Here is a 20246-nt window from a genome sequence, read left to right as displayed (position 1 = left end):
TTTTCCTCTTCTTCATCACCTAGTCGCCGGCCTACGGCCCTCCCCAAAACCCTAAGCAGCCGGCCACCTAATTCTCCCACCACCCCCATCAGTTTCACCCCAACCCCACCCAACCGTCGGCCACCATACCTGCCCCCTAGTTTCCCACCTCCCCTTTGAGTTATTGCCTATTTTAGATTGATTTAATTTGGGGTAGATTTTGAATTCAAATTCATTCAATTTGAAATTTAAAATCTTTCCTAAATTACTAAATCTAACTTAGGAAAATTTTCCAAATTAAACCCTATTTGAATCTCAAATCAATTAGGATTTAATTACAACTTTCCTAAATTCTAAATCTTAAAATAGCAATTCAAATCTCTCCCATAAATCCCTCCTAGCCCAATCATGCACCCCCCCTCCCTCAATTAAATCCATTTGGATTTTTTTTCCAAATTCCCCACCCTTCCTTATTTAACTCCACTTAATTTTGGAAAGTATTTGAATTTGAAATAAATCAAATTTAGATTTCAAATCTTTCATATTTCCCTTAATCCTATTTTTGGAAGGGTTCTAATTTAAATCAATCAATCAAATCATGATGGATTGATTAATTAAATCTCTAATTTCAAATACATTGCATTTAGACACTTGCTCACCTTCTTTTACTTGGCCTAACCCCCCATGCCCCACCTATTAATTTCTTTCCCAAAATAAAGCTTCCCGTATTGGAATTAAATTCAAATTAATTCCTAAATGGAAGCGCTTACTTTCCTTCCTTACCTCAATGATCAAAGATCTGTGGACCATGCCATGACAGATCTACTTTTCTCTTGTCTGACTCAACCACAGACAGGGAAGATTGATCTGAGCTCGTTCAATCAGGGAGGGTGCCCTCTTCCTTGTTCCAGTGGTGTGGTCTCACAATCCTGTCAGCAAGCGAGAGTCATAGTTGTTGGGTGAGAAAAGTAGAGGGTTGCGTTAGGTCCCAAGTCATGTATGAGAAAAGTGGAGGGATGCGTTAGGTTGTCGACAATCAACGTAAAACTTGTCGATTAATAATGACAAGAATCCTTTAAGAAATTGTGTTAAGGCTAGGGCGTCCCTTGGAAGCGACGCGCTGTATGGCCTGAATACAACGACAAGTGTGCAAGGGCCGTTGCACCGGCTCCCGGGTGCAGTGTTAAATAGGCAAGGGTTCCCACATCAAGGACGGATGTGGGAAAATAAGCTAGTTTATGAAACTAAAATTAGAATAGGAACTTGGAATATAGGTTCCCTTACAGGAAAATTAATGGAATTAATAGATATTATGATTCATAGGAAGATAAATATTTTGTGCATTCAGGAAACTAAATGGGTTTAGAAGAGAAGGCTAAGTAAATTGATAGTTATAGGATTTAAAAACTTTTGAGTAATTCGGTGAGGATTTCGTACTAGCTGGTGTCGGTATTATTATAGACAATGAGTTATGAAGGATAATGTTTATAAAAATAAATAGGATTGAAGATAGAATTGTAACTTTAAAGATTGTTGGTGAGGATTAAGATTTTAATTATTATAAGTGTATGCTTCTCAAGTGGTTTTTGGATATGAGTTCAAATTAAATTTGGAATGACTTAGAAGAATTTTATAAAAGATACCTTTAGAAGAAAAAGTTCTTATTGGAGCGATATTAAATGGACATGGTTATAGTAGAGAGGTGATGACTTTAAAAAATTCATTTGGCTTAGGTTTGGGAAATAAATGAATGGTGCAAAATCATATTAGATTTTGTTTAGCTATATTTTCAATGCTATAGCATTATTTAAGAAAGAGAGTGAGCACTCAATCCTTATAACGAGGTATAGTACAACCTAGATTGACTATTTTCTTATAAGAAAAATTAGATCGTTTTAGAATTGCAAAGCTTAAGTATGCAGAGTGAAAATTTATGTACCCAACATGATTATTAGTTTGGAATTTAAGATAGGGCGATAAAAAATACAGTGCAATGATCTTCTAGGACGATAGGGCATTAGAATATTCACAAAATATTTTTGAGAGTAAGATTTTAGATCTTAAGTTTTTTTGTGCCTGAGGCTGTATGTTATAGTGGGATAAAGTGGCTAGTGATATGAAGTCATAGCAAGTGTGCTTAGAGTATCAAAGGGAAAAACTCCCTATTTGGTAATTGGTTGGTGAATCCAATTTGCAAGAAAAGATTAATAAGAAAATTTGTTGTTAAATTGTTTACTTTTACAAATTTGTAATAAGAAAGAATTTTAAAAGAGACTCGTTAAGATTCTATAAAAAAGCAATATCGATGCCAGAGACTTCAGCTTTTAGTGATTTATATCATAGATTAGATACTAAGGAGGATGAAGGTTTGTATAAGTTAGCCAAGCCGAGATTGAGTAGTAGGGATTAGTTCAAGTGAAGTGTATTACGGATGAAGATAAAAAATACTTATTCTTAGAAGTTGATATTCAACAAGGTGGATGGAATATTTTGCTAATCTTTTTAATGAAATTGTGAAATAAGATTGACTATAGGTGACCTTAGAACCCTAAATGAAAATAAGAGTTTTGTTATTTTTATCGCGTATTCTAACCGAAGTTGAGAGAGGCTTTAAAGAAACTGAAGCGGTAAAAAAAACACCCTGGTTGGAAAAACCCTGAAAAAAAGAACAACAAAGAAAATGATATTCATAGAGGTGTGGAAATCTTAGAATGACGGAATTTATGGTATACTAAACTGTTTTAATACTGATTTTGAAGCCAGATGAAGTGAGAATGAGTGTGTTTAATTCCTATTTTTAAGAAAAAGGTGATATGCACCAGCATTGTGCGAATTAGTGAGAAATTACGTTTAATGTGTCATACTTTAAAACTATGGGAGCGATTATGGACATAGGTTGGGCTTGAGCTACTATGTTTTCAAATCATTGGATTCATGCTGGGTAAAGTCGACTATGGCCTACATTTTATTAAGAGGTTTTGATGGAGTAATAGAGAACCTAAGGAGGATCTACTATGATTTGATTGCATTTCGAAAGAAAGATATATCTATATTATATAATATATACTTATATATATATATAATAATATATAACTTATAAATCATATAATATTATATATAAGCATATGATAAAGTCCAAGAGAAAGTGCTATGGAGAGTTTTGAAATGAAAAGAGTTATAATAGCATATATTCAAATATAAGATCTGTATGTAGGAGCTATTATTGTGTCAAAACACAAGGTGGTTTGACCAAAGTTATTCCTATTTCGGTTGGGTTTACTTAAGGATCAGCCTTAAGTCCATATCTTTTTGCTTTAAGTCTGGATTTCTCAACTAGCCATTGCAAAGAATGTACTTGGTGTATCTTTTTGCTGATGATTGTGACTTTGAGCGATCAAGGCATTAATAAGAGTACGCGTTTTAGATATCTTGGATCTATTGTTCAGAATGATGGTGAAATAAATGGAGATATTATCAGCAGAATTCAAGTTGGATGGTTGAAGTGGAGAAATGCATCGGGCTTGTTGTGTGATAGAAAAGTACTCCTCAAACTTAAGGGAAAATTCTATAAGATGGTAGTGAGGCCTGCAATGCTTTATGGTGCTGAATGTTGGCCATTAAAAGAGAAGCATAATACTAAGTTAAGTGTGGCAGAGATGAGGATGCTCAGGTGGATGAGTGACTTTACCCTTGGAGATAGGATACGAAATGAACATATACGTGAAAAGGTTGGAGTAGCTCCAGTAGAAGATAATATTAGAGAGAGTCGCCTTAGATGGTTTGGTCACATAAAACGACGGCCTTCCAAATACCCGGTTAGGAGAGTAGAGATATTAGATTTGACTTATGTTAAGAAAGGTATAGGCATACCAAAAAAGTCTTGGTTAGAAAATATTAGGAATGACCTTTCTTTATTAGATTTAAACGAGAAGTTGACCTTTAATATGATACAATGGAGAAAAAGGATTCATGTAGCCGACCCCACGTAGTGGGATAAAGGCTTGTTGTTATTGTTGTTGTTGTAAACTTACCTCGTCAGGTCTTTTGCCTTTACTTGTGCGGGACTATCCCTCATATGTAACTTATTGAACCTTCCCAATATCATTCCTTTTAACCATGATGACATATGCTATTGTCGTTAATATTCCATGAATCATATATGCTCATACATGAATAGATTGGAATAAATTGAAATAAGTACTAAAGTAAGCATAACAAATATGAATTTGCAATTATATAAATTTTTTATTATTTTCTATAGCATTGTTTGGGTATCACATCTCGTTTTTCAGAATAGTCGGATAATTTGGTTCACCTGAAGTATCCTGACCTCTTTTCCTTTTGTACACTATTTCCACTAAACTTCTCATTCAACCCAAAATTTCTTGCCTGAATTTAGTAATTAGCCATGTCAGAATCCAGCCAACAGCTTTTGTTTTTTTCTACTTTTTTCTGGTTTTAACAACAACCACCAAAATCGTTTCCTTACTCCTATTTCCCTAGCTGGAATCAACGAAACTGTAACAACAAACAGCAACTGCAGCATTCCCTTCCCTCTTTTCTTTCTTGAATTCAGCAATACATCTGTTTTCAGCCCTATAAAACTGCCTACAACAATCTTATGTTGGATTTTTCAACAAATTTGAGCATATTAGCTCTCACCTCAGCTAAATTCAAGCCTAGCAAACTGATTTCAGTAATCCTACATTAGTAATATCATCTAATTTAAGCAAACCACATCTCATTTCAACTAAATAACAAGTTTAGCCATTAATTACAGCATCTACTTAACTTCTCTTTACCTTAATTTGCTGATTTTTTTCTTCTATAGCAGCCTAAAGCAGCAAATCCAGCAATCTCCCTCCGAGCTTCTTGCGGCTAGCTTCAGCACTCGACAACCACAGCAATACGAATGGAAAAAAATATGAAGGAACTGGCAGTGAATTAAGGCTTACGGCAACTTCCTAATATAATATTATATTTAGTATTCCACTAACTGCTCTTTATCCTATTCCAGCCGCATGATTCAAATCCGCCATTGAATGCTTTGCTAAGCGGTAAGCTACAGTAAAAAAATAAAATGATGAAATGACTGGTAATAGTCATAATTTAAGAGTTAATTAACTTATTTCAATATTTTAATTTCAAATAATCATTATTGAATATTAAACATTTATTCATGTAATAGTTATACAAATATACAATTGAATTATACCATAATAATTTACATATGCTTCTATACATTAAAAAGCTTGGAATTAAAAGTAGGCTTTAATGAAACTAAATGAATATTTAGAGGAAGTTATGCTTACATTATTTTGAATAATTTGGGCATTATACCTTCAGTCTATCTTAGATATATGCTTGAGCAAAGAATTGGTGTTCCCAACCGATTTCTACTCCAAAAATAAATGAGATGTTGGCCTGATATTCATTGTTTAGTTTCTTTGGTAGAAAATCAACTTAATTTTGTATATTAAACTAGCAAAAGTACAAGTCAATACTAACTGGTTTGAAGGTAAAAGACAATAACATTAATTGCAGTGAGGAGGGAGATAAGATGATAATGCCATGTTTTCTAAAAAATATGGATTTTGGCTTAAGAAGGTTATATGCACTGTATAAAGTATATTAGAAGTTAATTGTACAGCTTACTACCTATAAAAAAGGCTGTGTTTTGAAGCTCTCATTCCGATTTAAGAAGGAAAATCCATATTTAAGAAGAAAAGGCCTGCAAGTGCTCATATTGTGCATAATCGTATAGTAATTTGGATAAGATTGGAATTATCTGACTGTATTGGCATTTGTGGCGTCTGCGCGTTCAAGTACTTTTATGTGGAAGATAAATTGAAACTATGTTTTACGTGTGCATATATATATATATGTATATATATATGTTTTGTTTTTTTCCTGTGGACTTGCTTTTGCTATCTGCTATGATTATTTAAACTATTTAAAGCAGGATCAAGATGAAGATGCTATGTTATTGGGTGCTCGGTTCTGCACAGATTCTTTCTCCAGCATATCGCATGATACAGTTAAAGATGGTGCTGCATTTTCTTTATTTGCAAGGCAAGTTTATTTATTTTATCAAGCAGCTCACAGGTTTCATAAAATAGTGATCATCAAGTAATCGACTTTTCCTTACCTCTACCATCCTTTTTAAGGGGCGAAAATATCACATTCATAAGTTAGATTTTGATATACTTCTGCTCCTCGGAGGTTCCTTAACTAAATTTATTCACCTGCTGCTTAACTAATCTAATGATGCATAATAGCCTTTACATTTTTGTATGTTGAATCTATAGCCTTGAATCTATAGCGGCAAGATGTTAAGAATTTACTATAAACTCCATTTACCTGCTTCTTACAAGGAAACGATAGAGAAAATGCAAGGATATGTATTCCTCATGCTTTTAGTAGAAACTTTCCTACCTATGAGACATTGGCATTGGTTGAAATGCTTCTTATTTTGGAGCACGTGGAAAATATAAATGTATGAGCACACAAATAGCTATTAAACTTTGAATAGATGTTGAACTCATTGAGAAAGTTAGTTATTCATTTTTATAGTTATTGTGATGGGGACATCAGATCATGGAAGGTTTATCAGAGGCGTGGCCGCCGATCTGCTGTCGCGATTGAGTCATTATATTTTTGATTTATTTCATGTATTTTCTTATTTACGATGTCGTATCGTATTTGTTTTATTTAGTTTCCTGTTGTACCCTTTTATTAAGGGATGTCGTATGTAAGCCCTAAGGGCGTTGTCGTCTTTTCTATTTTTTGAGTCTTATGTAAGAGGCTATTTAAAGCCGATATGTTGCTCTTTGCAAGTTAATGATTGATCAAGTAAAATTATCGTTTCTCTTGTTTGGCTTCTCATGAGAGCTTGAGAGTTTGGAGTGAAATCCCTAGGAGAGGGAGAATTGTGTAATACCCACCAACTTAGACGAGTCGGGTTCGTGGTTTTCTTCCCTATCTCTTTTCTTTCCCCTCCCACCACCACCACCACCACCGGCCATCATTGCATCCAAGCCCTTCTCCCTCCCCAAGCCATCTCCTCTCCCCGAACGAGCTCCACAAACATCCCAACTAGCCGCCGGCCCCTTCACCCGAATCCCCCTCTACCCGCCGGCCCTCGCCCCCTTTCCTCTTTGATTTCCATTGCCTAATTTGGATTGGAATAATTGGGACAGATTTTGAATTCAAATTTAATCAATTTGAAATTTAAAGTCTTTCTTAAATTATTAAATCTATTTTAGGGAAGTTTCTAAATTAACTCTATTTGAATTTCAAATTTAAATTGGAGTTAATTTAAATCTTTCCTAATTCCTAAAAGCCAAATTAAGCAAGCATTAAGACTTGCATTTAATCCCTCCTTCCCCCTTGATGCCGCCGGCCCCACTTCAATAAATCCAAGTGGATTTATTTCCAAACTCCCCCACCCTTCCCTATTTACTTCCGCTTGCTTTTGGAAAGTATTTGAATTTGAAATTAAACCCAATCTAGATTTCAAATCTTTCCTATTTCTTCTTAATCCTTTTTGGAAGGATCCTAAATTAAATCAATCAATCAATTCATGATGGATTGATTAAATTAAATCCATAATTCCAAATACATTGCGTCTAGACACTTGCCCCCTTCTCTTGCTTGGCCGAAAGGCCCGAAACCCCCCATGCCCCCACCTCTTGATTTCTTTCTCAAATTAAAGCTTCTCCTATTGGAATTAAAATTCAAGTTAATTTCTAATCCCTCCAATTGAAAATCTGAAATTTATTTCAGATTTTTCACTTGTTCTTCCCTACTTAACCTACTACTTCTCCCCAACCCTCTTCCCTTGGCCGGCCACACCTTGTCATCCCACTTCAAGTTGAAGAAAAACTTCTTTCTCTTCAAAACAGTTCGAGATTACTAGCACCCCTTGGAGGAGATCATCATTTAGCCTCTATGAATGGCCGATCCCAACACTGATTACGGACTTGTGTTCGACGAACACGATTTCGTGCATATCCTCCATTCAACCTTCTTCAACGTCAACCCGAGGGTCGATTACACATTTGAGGACGACATAGAGTGCATCTTGGACACTTTGGTTGAAGCTATTGAAGAACAATTGGAGATCGTCGAGTGAAAGATTGCTGCCGGTCCTTAGCGAAGGTTTTCCGTTCCTCCTCCTCTTGTGTTTCTTAAGTCTAACCTTTTCTTGTGAGTTGTGAGTTGATTGTAGTCATGAAGGACATGCTCGCCCGATTCTGCTAAGCTTAGTAAACATAGGATTTGAGTGCATTCATTTGTTTGCTAGTCTTATTCTTAGACTAGGGATTTTGTTGAAAACTACTATTTGACATAATGTTGTTTTCTACGTTACGTTGAAGATTCAAATCTTTTGGATGTGTAACTTAGCCTAAATGAAAGTGACCCATTTCAAGTTTTGATTCGTTGTTTTAGTTGCTAAAAGTTTCTTTGTTATTTCTCTAATCAAGAACTTGTGCAATTTCTTAATACAATCATTTCAAGCATCATAGTTCTACATCATATTGTCATTTAATAGGGGTATCACTATTGGTCCACTCAGTGAATGTTAGACGGTGGATACGTTGTATCGTTATGAGAAACATCGGAAAACCTAGTTGTTGTTTTGAAATAATATTTTAGGATCTCATCGTGTATATGCTAGAACATTGTGTTTTTTAAAAAAATTTATTTTTTTATTCTTATTGTTGGGAGGAATCCAACTACTCTAATGGTAAATATAGAGCGATCTCAGTGGATAATTGTGAAAAGTGAAGGACCAAATTTGAGTTTGATAAAACACATCAGTCTAATTATTTAGTATACTCCACCACTCACTACAATTCAGCCATGATGGAATTCTAAATTATAATTAATTGACCAAGATGGAAGAAGAGCTAAATTAGGTTTGTTCAAATACACAAGATGGAAGAAGGCTTGCTCCTTGAAGGTTCCACTAGTTAATTACCAAATTTATCATAATCAAATACTGCATTTAATGATGCAGAAGCGTTTATTTTTTTTCATGTTGAATCTATTGCCTTGTAGCACATCAAGATGTTGTTGCTTTTTCATATCCATTGTCTATTACTTCCATTAACTGCCAAATTAAAACTTTTTCAGTTGTTGACAAATTCCATTTTATTATAGGCAGCCACTATGACTAGGAACGACAAAGAAAATGCAAGATGTGTATTCCCCATGCTTTTACTTGAAACTTTTCTATCAATGACACCTTGGCATGGGTTAAAATGCTTTTTATTTTGGAGCATGTGGAAAGTATAGCTTTATGGCACACAAATAACTATTAAACTTTGAATGGATTTTGAACTCATAAAAAATTGAGTTAACCATTTTCATAGTTATTGTCAGTGGACCGGGCATCACTATTTTCGTCCTCAGTGAATGCCACTTGTTGGATATGTTGTATCATTATGAGAAAGAAAAGAAAACACAATCAAAGTTTTGAAATAATATTAACATTTCATATGCTATGACAATTTGTTCCTTTTATTATTGTTATTTATGAGAGGAATCCAACTACTTTTTGGTAATATAGAAAAATCTAAGTGGATAATTTTGGAAGTGAGGGACCTAAGTATGTGCTCGTTAAATTATGTCATTCTAATTTAGATATACTCCATTACATTGTACAATTTAGGCACGATTGGATTCTAAAGTATACTTTATTGATTAAGATGGAAAAAGAGCTAAATTAGTTTGCTGAAATATCGAGGCAAGGGGTTTGGATTTCCCCCACCTACCCCCAATATCATTCAAATTTAGATATACTCCATCACTCACTACAATTTAGTCATGATTTTGATTCTACAGTATAGTTATTGATGGAGATGGAAAAAGAGATAAACTAGTCTTCTTCGAATCCTATCACACCCCATCTGGATTTAGACGATGAAGTAGGATGAGGTATAATGAATCTGATGTATACAGAGCTATAGGTTGAATCAATGTTGAATATAATTATGCATACATTTATTCTAAGAATAAACATTCTTGTATAATAGGTTTATTTAAAGCTTTAATATGATCATGTTTATTGACATGAGTATATATGATATGAATTATCTATCTGCATGCAAATAATTATATCTCAGGAGTTTCCAGAAAGAATGATTGATCAGTCATCCATGCCAGATACAGAAATATGAATGAATGAGAGAAATAAGTCTAAGAAACTTCAAGATATTATGCATTTGATCTCATAAATAGTAGATAAAATGACATATATGGAGAAATCTTCTAATAGCAGTGGACCCAGATCTGAAAGTGACGGTGAAGTGGATTGCCATTTAAAGTTATTTCATACTTTTAAACTGTTAGTATTCAAAGGTGCAAGTGATTTAATAGTGGCTAAAGATTGGTTGTTAAAGATAGGGAAGATCCTAGATGGTATGATCTGTCCTGAAAAAAAAAAAACATTGACCACATTTGTTTTAGAAGGAGAAGCAGAAAGATGGTGGAAAACACAACATAGAGAAAAAATTGGATAGATACTTATCACTAGCATACAGTGGGATGATTTTGTGAGAGTATTCAGAGCTGGTTCATTCCTACTTCAACTAGATTAGCTTTGCAAGACAAATTCTTCAATCTGACTCAGGGTTCAAAAACAATTATGCTATACAAATTGAGTTCACTTTGTTGTCCCGTTATGCACCTCATTATGTTAGCACCTAGGAGGAGAAGTGCTACAGATTCTTGGGAGGCCTCAAGGATCAGTTGTGACTCGCATTGGCACCTTTTGATATTAGTGAATTCTTAATCTTAGTGAAGAGAGCCAAAAAGATTGAAAATGAGCTGATTTTCTCTAAGCACAGTTAGGAGCGTCAACAAATATATAATAGGAAGTTGTTTGAAAAAAATGATCAATTCAAAAATAAGAAGCCAAGATATGAGGATAAGCAAAGCAGAGTCAATTTGAAAAGCCTTTGTGTGAGCAGTGTGGGACCCGACATTCTGGTCAGTGTTTGGTGGGATTTTGGAAGATGTTTCAGATGCGGTGAGTTGGGTCATCGCAAGGTGGATTGCCCTCAAGAGAGATGAACTAATGCCAGGCCACATAGATATCATAGGTATCAGGAACATGCACAACATAAAAGATATCTGGAAGGCAATCAGGTAGGAAAAACTCAGTTTCAGAGAAGGCCAGCAATGCAAGGAAAACAATCAGTTCAATTAAAAGGAGAAACATCAGATGTTAAAGGTAATCAACCTTTAAAAGCTATAATGTTTGCTATTACACCCCTAGAGGCTAAGGATTCAGAGAAAGTGGTTACATGTATAGTTTTGATTTCCAATAAATTTGACAGAGTTCTTTTTGATTGTGGTGCATCCCATTCATTCATTTATGAAGAATTCTATTCTGATTTATCTTTTGAGACTGCATGTTTTATACATACTTTGTGTGTTATGATGCCTATGAGGGATAGTTTATCTGCTAATAGGACGTGCCTTATGAATTTGGATATTCAGGATCAGAATTTTTTAACAGAATTGATTTTAGTGCCTATCAAAACTTTTGAGATCATTTTGGAAATGGATTGGCTAGTTAAATATTTTGCTACAATTGAAAGTTAGAAGAAAATAATAAAATTTAATTTACCCATCAAGAGACCTATTTTCCCTATAAGAAGAATGCAATATCATCTCTAGTTAGTGCAATGAAGATGGGTAAATATATAATAAGGGGAGAGTTAGTGTTCTTAGCTAAAATGGATGTTTTAAATAAAGATGTACAATCATTACATAATGTTCCAGTTGTCTATGAATTTTCAGATGTATTTTTTGAAGAATTACTTGGATTACCACCTGAAAGAGAAGTTGAATTTGACATATATAATTGCAACCAGTAACATCAGCAATTTACAACTCTCCTTATAGGATTGCCCCAAAAGAATTGTAGGAGTTAAAAACTCAGGTACATGAATGGATGGATAAGGGATTTATCAGGACTAGTCATTCACCTTAGAATGTACTTGTACTTTTTGTTAAGAAGACATATGGATCCATGAGAATATGTATTGATTACAGAGAGCCGAATAAAGTGACTATCAAGAATAAATATCCATTACCTTAAATAAATGACTTATTTGATCAGTTAGTAGGTGCCACAATATTTTTTAGAATTAATTTAAAATTATGATATCATCAAATGAGAGTTAAAGAAGCAGATGTCAGTAGAACAACTTTTGGGACCAAGTATGATCATTTTGAGTTCAGAGTCATATCATTTGGGTTAACAAATGCTCATGCTATCTTTATGGATATGATGAATCGTATTTTCAAAAACTTGCTATCTTTATGGATTTGATGAATCATATTTTCAAAACTACATAGATAAGTTTGTGATTATTTTCATTAATGACATTTTGATATACTTGATGACTGATGAGGAGCTTGTTAAACATTTTAGAATAGTTTTGGAGACATTGAGGAAAAATTAGCTGTATACAAAATATTTAAAATGTGAATTTTAGTTAAAGAATATTTCCTTCTTAGGGCATCTTATTAGTGGTGAAAGAATTTCAGTAGACCTACTAAAAGTAAAATCAATTGTGGAATGACCTACACCAAAAAAATTGTTATAAAGGTTCGTAGCTTTTTAAGATTGGCAGGATACTATAAAAAGTTTGTTAAAGGATTTTCATTGATTATTATGCCTTTATCCAAGCTAATGAAGAAAGTGGTAAAATTTGAATGGACAACTGAATATGAGAAAAGCTTTCAGGCATTAAAATGCATCTGACTACACACTAGTATTGACACTTCCCTCCGGAGCAAAAGGATTTCAAATTTACAGTGATGCTTTTTTGAAGGGTTTGGGATGTGTTCTAATACGGAATATAAATGTGATTGCATATGCGTCAAGACAGTTGAAATCCCATTAAAGAAATTATCCCACTCATGATTTAGAGTTAGCTACAGTGGTATTTACTTTGAAGATTTGGAGACATTATCTGTATGGGATAATATATAAAATTTTTATTGATCATCATAGCTTAAAACATTTATTTTCGCAGAAAGAACTCAATCTGAGATAGAAAAGATGGTTGAAACTTATCAAAGATTATGATGTGGATATTGAGTATTGTCCTGGAAAAGCTAGTATTGTGGTTGATGCTTTGAGTCGCAAATCTACAAGAATGATGAACTGGATGATTACTCAAGAGGTTCAATTGATCAAGAAAATGAAAAATATGTAATTGGAGATTAAAGATTTAAAAATTGTGGAATATTTGTATCAGATGACAATAAAATTCACTTTAATTGATTGTATCAAAGAAGCTTAAAAGCTCAATAGTGAATCTTCAAAATTGATGGAGCAAGCCCGATCAGGGAAATGACTAGATCTTTTTGTTGATGTTGATGGAATCATTAAGCCCAAATTTCAGTTGTGGGTACCAGTGATACGAATTTAAGATAGGAAATTTTGTAAGAAGCTCATCATTTTGGCTACACAATTTATCTAGTTGTACCATGATGTATAGAGACTTGAAATTAATATTTTGGTGGCCATGTATGAAGTGTAAAGCATGTCAAATTGTGAAAGTTGAATATCAACAATCAAGTAGATTATTGCAATCACTATCTATCCTTGAGTGGAAATGAGAAGAAATTGCAATGAATTTTGTTATGGGATTTTCTAAATTTAGATAGGGACATGATAAAATTTGGGTAATTATTGATAGATTGACAAAATCAACTCACTTTTTGCCTATCAAGCAAATGGATGTAGTAGACAAATTGGCACGCTTGTATGTGAAAGAGATTGTCAGATTGCATGTCATTGAAAAAGTTATCATTTTAGATAGAGATGGTAGATTCACTTCTAGGCCATGGAAAAGCATTCATAAAAGCTTGGTCATAAATATGCATTTTAGTACAGCTTTTTATCCTTACACTGATAGTTAATATTAAAAAAAACCATTCCGGTACTAGAAGACTTGTTGAGATTATGTTATTTAGATTTTAGAGGTAGCTGGTTGGATTACATACCGCTGATCGAATATTCCTATAACAATAGCTACCAATCAAGTATACATATGGCACAATATGAAACACTATGGTAGAAAGTGCAGAACTCCTTTAACTTGGGTTGAGGTAGGAGAAAGACAGTTAATGGGTTCAAAGCTAGTTGATGAAGCAACAAAAAAAAAAAAATCGGATTAATCAGAGACATGTTAAAAGCTACTCATGATCACCATAAAAATTATTATGACCCCAAGCACAGAGCAGTAAAGTTTAAAGTGGGTGACTTTGTATTCTTGAAGGTTAAGCCTTTAAAAGGTATAACTAGGTTTGGACATGGAGACAAATTGAATCCTAGATATTGAACCTTTTGAAATCATTGAGAAAATTGGCAATGTTGCTTACAGACTTGCTCTTTTAGATGACTTGTCAGATATACATTATATTTTTCATGTGTCACTGCTAAGGAAATGGGTTACAAATGCCCGTTAGAGAATGTCACATGATGAAATTGAGCTACAGAAGAATCTGACTTATACTGAAGAACTAGGAAGAATACTAGATTTTGATACTAAACAGCTTAGAAATCTCAGATTTCTTATGTTATAGTGAAATGAAAATATATGTAAGAAAATGAGGCAACTTGAGAAAGGGAAGAAGACATTAGATGGAGATTCTCTCATTTGTTTGAAGACCACTAAGACAATGAATTTCAAATAACAAACCTATTAGTGAGATATATATATATATATATATATAAACTTAAGTATTTTTTGTTAAAATTTAACTCACAGTAATGTTTTCTTCTGTTTGTATATCATATCTACTACATACTACTAATTAATTTTATATTAATGTTGCTGTACCTAGCCCACTTAAATATTCATGCATTGACTGATTTTCTTAATTCATCTGCACTTCCATCTTACAGCTGAGATGGGTGATTGTTGTTAGTAGGAAGGGGTAGTGGAGTAGGTGTTGTGAAAATAATAGTATACTATTATTGAGTTAAGCATTTTCTTCAACCATTTTATTTTATTTTCTTGTTTCCCACCTGGCAGACACTTCAGAATTCTGTAGTTCGGAAGTTGTTCGTGAGGAGTTGGGAGGAAAACTTTTGGAGACTGCTACTGTAGGAAGCTGTGGAGGATAAAAGATATAAGGAAATAACCTATTTAATATTGTTGGTTGTTGTTTATTGAAGATAACAGTTGAAATACTGTTATGGGCTGAAGCAAAAATTGAAATTCAATTTTGAAAGTTCAATTAGAGGTTATAGAATTATTGCATTTATTAATTTTGAAATTATAGGTGTTGAAATCTATTGGCTATTGCTGAATTACAACATGTGAATGCTGTATGTTGCTGTGAATCAATGCAATTAGCTATTATTAGTTAAAATCTAAAATCATGTAAGAGTAGTTGAAAGCTAATATACCATTATTTGCAGATGTTGTTGTGATAATTAAGGATTGTTTTTGTTAGATATAAAAACAAGGCAGTGAAGCAGGGAAAGAAGTTTAGGAGAGGAAAGAGAATTTTGAATGGAATGAAGAATGATACAATTGAGATAATTTATAAGATATTCATATTACTTATTTTATTTATTTATTAGCATGTGTAAATAAAGAAATGTATGTTTTAGGTGGTGTATACTAGGAAAAGAAAACAAGACCTAGAAGAATGAACTCCAAGTGAAGTGAGATAAACAAATAATACATAGAAAATAATAAAAATTTTATATATTTGTGAATTTATAATTGTTATGTTTATGAGCATTCTAATTTCAATTTATGCATGTAATTATTGATTCATTAATTAGTAACTACAATAGCGTAATTTATGATTATTACAACTGAATGATATTAGAAAGATGAAATAAGTCATATATGGGTCATAAACTTGTACAAGTAAAGGCGTCAGATCTGACGAGATAAGCCTATAATTTCAAAATTCTTGAAGTTGAGAATTCCGACTCAATCTTGAATGAAAAATCATCTTTAATTTTAAATGTTGGAATTTCGGATCCAACCTTGAATTGAAAAGCTGAAAAAGTGCAGAAGTCTATAGCTATAATATGATTTATTTAAAGTTGTTGAATAATTAATAAACGAGAATTTGACTTATGTTAAGAAAGGTAGGGGTAGACCTAAAAAGACTTGGTTAGAAAATATTAGGAATGACCTTTCTTTATTAGATTTAAACGAGAATTTGACTTTTAATAGGACACAATGGAGAAAAGGGATTCATGTAGCCGACCCCACGTAGTGAGATAAAGGCTTGATGTTGTTGTTGTTGTTGTTGTTGAATAATTAATAAGATATAATTTATGTTATGCCTTTTTTATGATCAGTATTGAATTCTAATATGTTCTAAATTAATTATTATTTATAATAATATTATTTATTTTACATTGCTCGGGTATTTCATTAAGCCAGAGCTCATTAGTAGTGATTGTTCTGTAGGAAAATGGAATGAGTTTGTAAAGCATTAGTTAAAAATGATGACTATCCCTTTTGGTGTGCATACCATTTGGGTATATATAGAGGTCCAAGTGGAGGCTGTATAAAGACTTTTGAGACATCTAAATACATTTTTATAAAGTTTTAATAAAGCTCCATATTTCTTTTGGATTCTATTTGAAGTTTAATTGATGTATATTACATGTTTCATATTGTTAAGTATAAAACTTCATATGTTAAGAAAATTTAAATAGATTATTCTTTACTCATGTGATTCTGATAAAAGTAACTCAAACTAATTTTTATTAAGGAGTCTATTTAGAATTTTTTTTTTCTGTTATACCTCAAATTGACTGTTAGGGGGGTTAAATTGGGGTGTGATAGAAATTGGTATCAGAGCTTAAATTTAAAATATTAAATGGAAACATAATTGAATTTAGACAATGAAGTAGGATGATATATAATAAATCTGATATATATAGAGCTATAATTATCACACCTCATTTTGACCCTCATTGCAGTCAACCTAGACTATAATAGAGAAGGAAATTCTAAATAAATCATTTTTTACTAAAAATCAATATGAGATATTTTTATTAAAATCAGATGAGTAAAAACTAAATATATTTAGACTTTGTTAACATATCAAGCTTTATACTTAACAATAGAAAACATATAATATATCTCAATTAAATTTCAAATATAATCTAAAAGAAATACAAAAATTTATTAAAACTTTTTATAAAATTTATTTACATATCATAAAAGTCTTTATACAGCCTTCACTTAGACTTTTATATACACCCAAAATATATGTACACAAAAAAGAACAGTCACACTTTTTTGTTTAATGTCGTATGAGTTCCTTCCACTTTCTTATAGGACAATAACTATTAATGAGCTAGAGTGAATGAAATACACAAGCTATGTAAAAGAAATAATAATAATATTATTAACAATTAATTTAAAACACATTAAAATTACATACTAATCATAAGAAATGCATAACATTATTTTATATCTTATTAATTGTTTAACAATTTTAAGCAAGTCATATGATAACTATAGACTTTTGAACCATTCCAACTTTTCAATTTATGGTTGGATCCGAATTCTCAATTTTTAGGATTGAATATGCTCTTTCATTCAAGGTTGGGTCTGAATTTTCAGCATTTAAAATTTTAAGAGTCTAGGTTTATCTTATTAGGTCTTGCGCCTTTACTTGTGCATGCATATTCCTTATATATGACTTATTTCATCTTTTTAATACCATTCAATTTTAACAATCATAAATCATTCTATTGTAGTCACTAATTAAAGAATCAACAATTACATACATAAACTGAAATTATTGTGCTCATAAACATAACAGTTATGAATTTACAAATATATAAATTTTTTATTATTTTTTATGCATTCTTTTGGTATCTCATCTCACTTGGAATTCAATCTTCTAGGTTTTGTTTTCTTTTCTTTTTAAAAGGTTGGAGTAGCTCCAGTGGAAGATAAAATTAAAGACTCACCTTAGATGGTTTGATCACATTAAATGAAGGCCTTTCGATGACCCAGTAAGAAATTTGTGGTATTATATTTGATTTATGTTAAGAAAGGTAGATGTAGACCTAAAAAGATTTGGTTAAAAAATATTAGAAATGATATTTCTTTATTATATTTAAATGAGAATTTGACTTTTAACTAGACACAATGGCGAAAAAGATTCATGTAGCCGACCCCACATAGTGGGACAAAGGCTTGATGTTGTTATCCCTATCCCATTTCTCTTCTAAACAAGTAGTTGGAGGTAGAAATATGAAATAAAAAGAAGAAGAGGCTTTAAGTTAGTGAAAATAGAGAAGAAAAAAAGAAAAGATATAGAAGAAGAAAGAAGAGAAGAAGAAGAGGGGAAAAAGGAATAGAAGAATAAAAAAGAGAAGAAGAAAAGGAGGAGGAGAAGAAAAAGAGAGTAGAAGAAAAGAAGAAGAAGAAGGAGAAGAAGAAGAAGAAAAAAGGAGATGAGAAGAAGAGAAAAGGAGAGACAAAGAAAGAAGAAGAAAAGGGGAAAAGGGGAAGAGGAGAAATAAAGGCTTTCAATAATAATCCTAATTTTGCATCTTCTTCCATAAATTGAGTTTGGATTTGAGTTATAGGAGTGAAGGTTTAAGGAGGATAAATCAATTTGAGGTAAAAATATTATTTAAATATTAATTAATTAAATTTTGATAAGATGAGTTTCAAATTTATCTTAATTTGACAAATTATTATTATGAGGTTGTTTATGAAAAAACATGACATCGAGGCAATAGAAAGTGGGATATTTGTTTCAAAGAAGATTTTATAATTCATGTGAAATACTTTATCCTTAAAATCAAGAGCAAATAATTCCGAGGACTTAATAATTATTGAATTCTATAACTTCATTGAATTGCAAGTAATAATTTCTTAATAATGAACATGACATGATGATTTTAACAAGTCTAATGAATTTTTATAAGATCATTTGCTTAAAAAAATTAAGATATTTTTAATCAAGAATATTTAAATTATTTATTGATGTGCATAGATGTTGAAATTTTTATATCATGTTAACCTTTGTTGCATTTTAAATAGGGAGATTTACATACATACCACTTAATACTATGCTATTTACATATTTAACACCTAAAACTTTAATATTACATACATATCACTCATAGTTCATTTTCATACCAAATATGAGTGGTAGAAATGAAATATATGAGTGGTAGGAAAGAAATGTAAGTGGTATATTTGATATTAAAATAATATAGAGTGGTATTCATGTAATATTAAAGTTTTAGGTGTTAGATATGTAAATAGCTTGTTATAAAGTGGTATGTATGTAAATTTCCCTTTTAAATATTATGTGATAATATGTGAATATTAATGCATTTTTATGTCGTGTCAACCCTTGATTCATGTTAAATATTAGGTGATAACATGTGAATATTAATGCTAAAAAATATAATTTTAAACTATAACGGCCGATGTTATCGCTACATCGATGTCCGACACCATCACAATATCAATGTTTCAAAACCATCTAAAAGTCAAAGTTTGATGCCAACAATTTCTACTCTCACTATCATACCCGTACGTCTTCTCGACATCTCATATTTGGCCAAAATCATTTCAACATAGGCGACCTATATTGTCTCAACATAGGCGACATACGTTGTCTCAACATTGACGCTCAATGCTCGACTCTTGGAAACATTGTCATCTCCCCTTTCTATGCTTGAAACACAATATCGACACCCAATTCTTTATATTCTAAATTAATCATTTTAAGCATAAATATTAATTAAATAATTTTTTATTTTTCAATTATTTTTAATATTCTACTTACTCAAAATGAAGAATGTGAAAATACGATTGACTTTAGTGACTTTATCATCCTAAATGAAAATAAAGATTTTTGTTTTTATCGGTGTATAAGTAAAACTGAAGTTAGAGAGACTTTGATGAAATGAAGTGTGGAAAAACTGTTGGACCTGATGATATTCCAATAGAAACGTGGAAATGCTTAGGAGTTGAAGGAATTTCTTAGCTTACTAAACTTTTTAATACTGTTTTTAAGACTAAAAAGATTTCAGATCAGTGGAAAATAAGTGTGTTAATTCTTATTTTTAAGAATAAAAGTGATGCACAAGAGAGTGTGAATTATAGAGGAATTAAGTTAATGTGTAATACTTTAAAACCATGGGAGCGAGTTATGGAGCGTAGGTTGCGGCATGATACTAATGTTTCTCAAAATCAATTTGGATTCATGCCGGGTAGGTATAC

General features: G+C 32.1%; 1 protein-coding gene across 2 annotated transcripts in view; it reads left to right on the top strand.

The window, feature by feature from the left end:
- Nucleotides 1–20246, top strand: part of LOC110110524 — a 62606-nt gene that overhangs the window by 10358 nt on the left and 32002 nt on the right. For both annotated transcript variants that reach the window (XM_020842038.2, XM_028697215.1), the window contains exon 5: nt 5942–6051. In XM_020842038.2, the coding sequence (XP_020697697.1) occupies nt 5942–6051 (110 nt within the window). The remainder of the gene's footprint in view (nt 1–5941; nt 6052–20246) is intronic.

Source organism: Dendrobium catenatum, unplaced genomic scaffold (assembly GCF_001605985.2).
Source record: "Dendrobium catenatum unplaced genomic scaffold, ASM160598v2 fragScaff_scaffold_898, whole genome shotgun sequence".
Classification (NCBI taxonomy): Eukaryota; Viridiplantae; Streptophyta; class Magnoliopsida; order Asparagales; family Orchidaceae; genus Dendrobium; species Dendrobium catenatum.
Note: the sequence above shows the minus strand (reverse complement) of the source record. Positions and strands in the feature narration are given on the sequence as shown.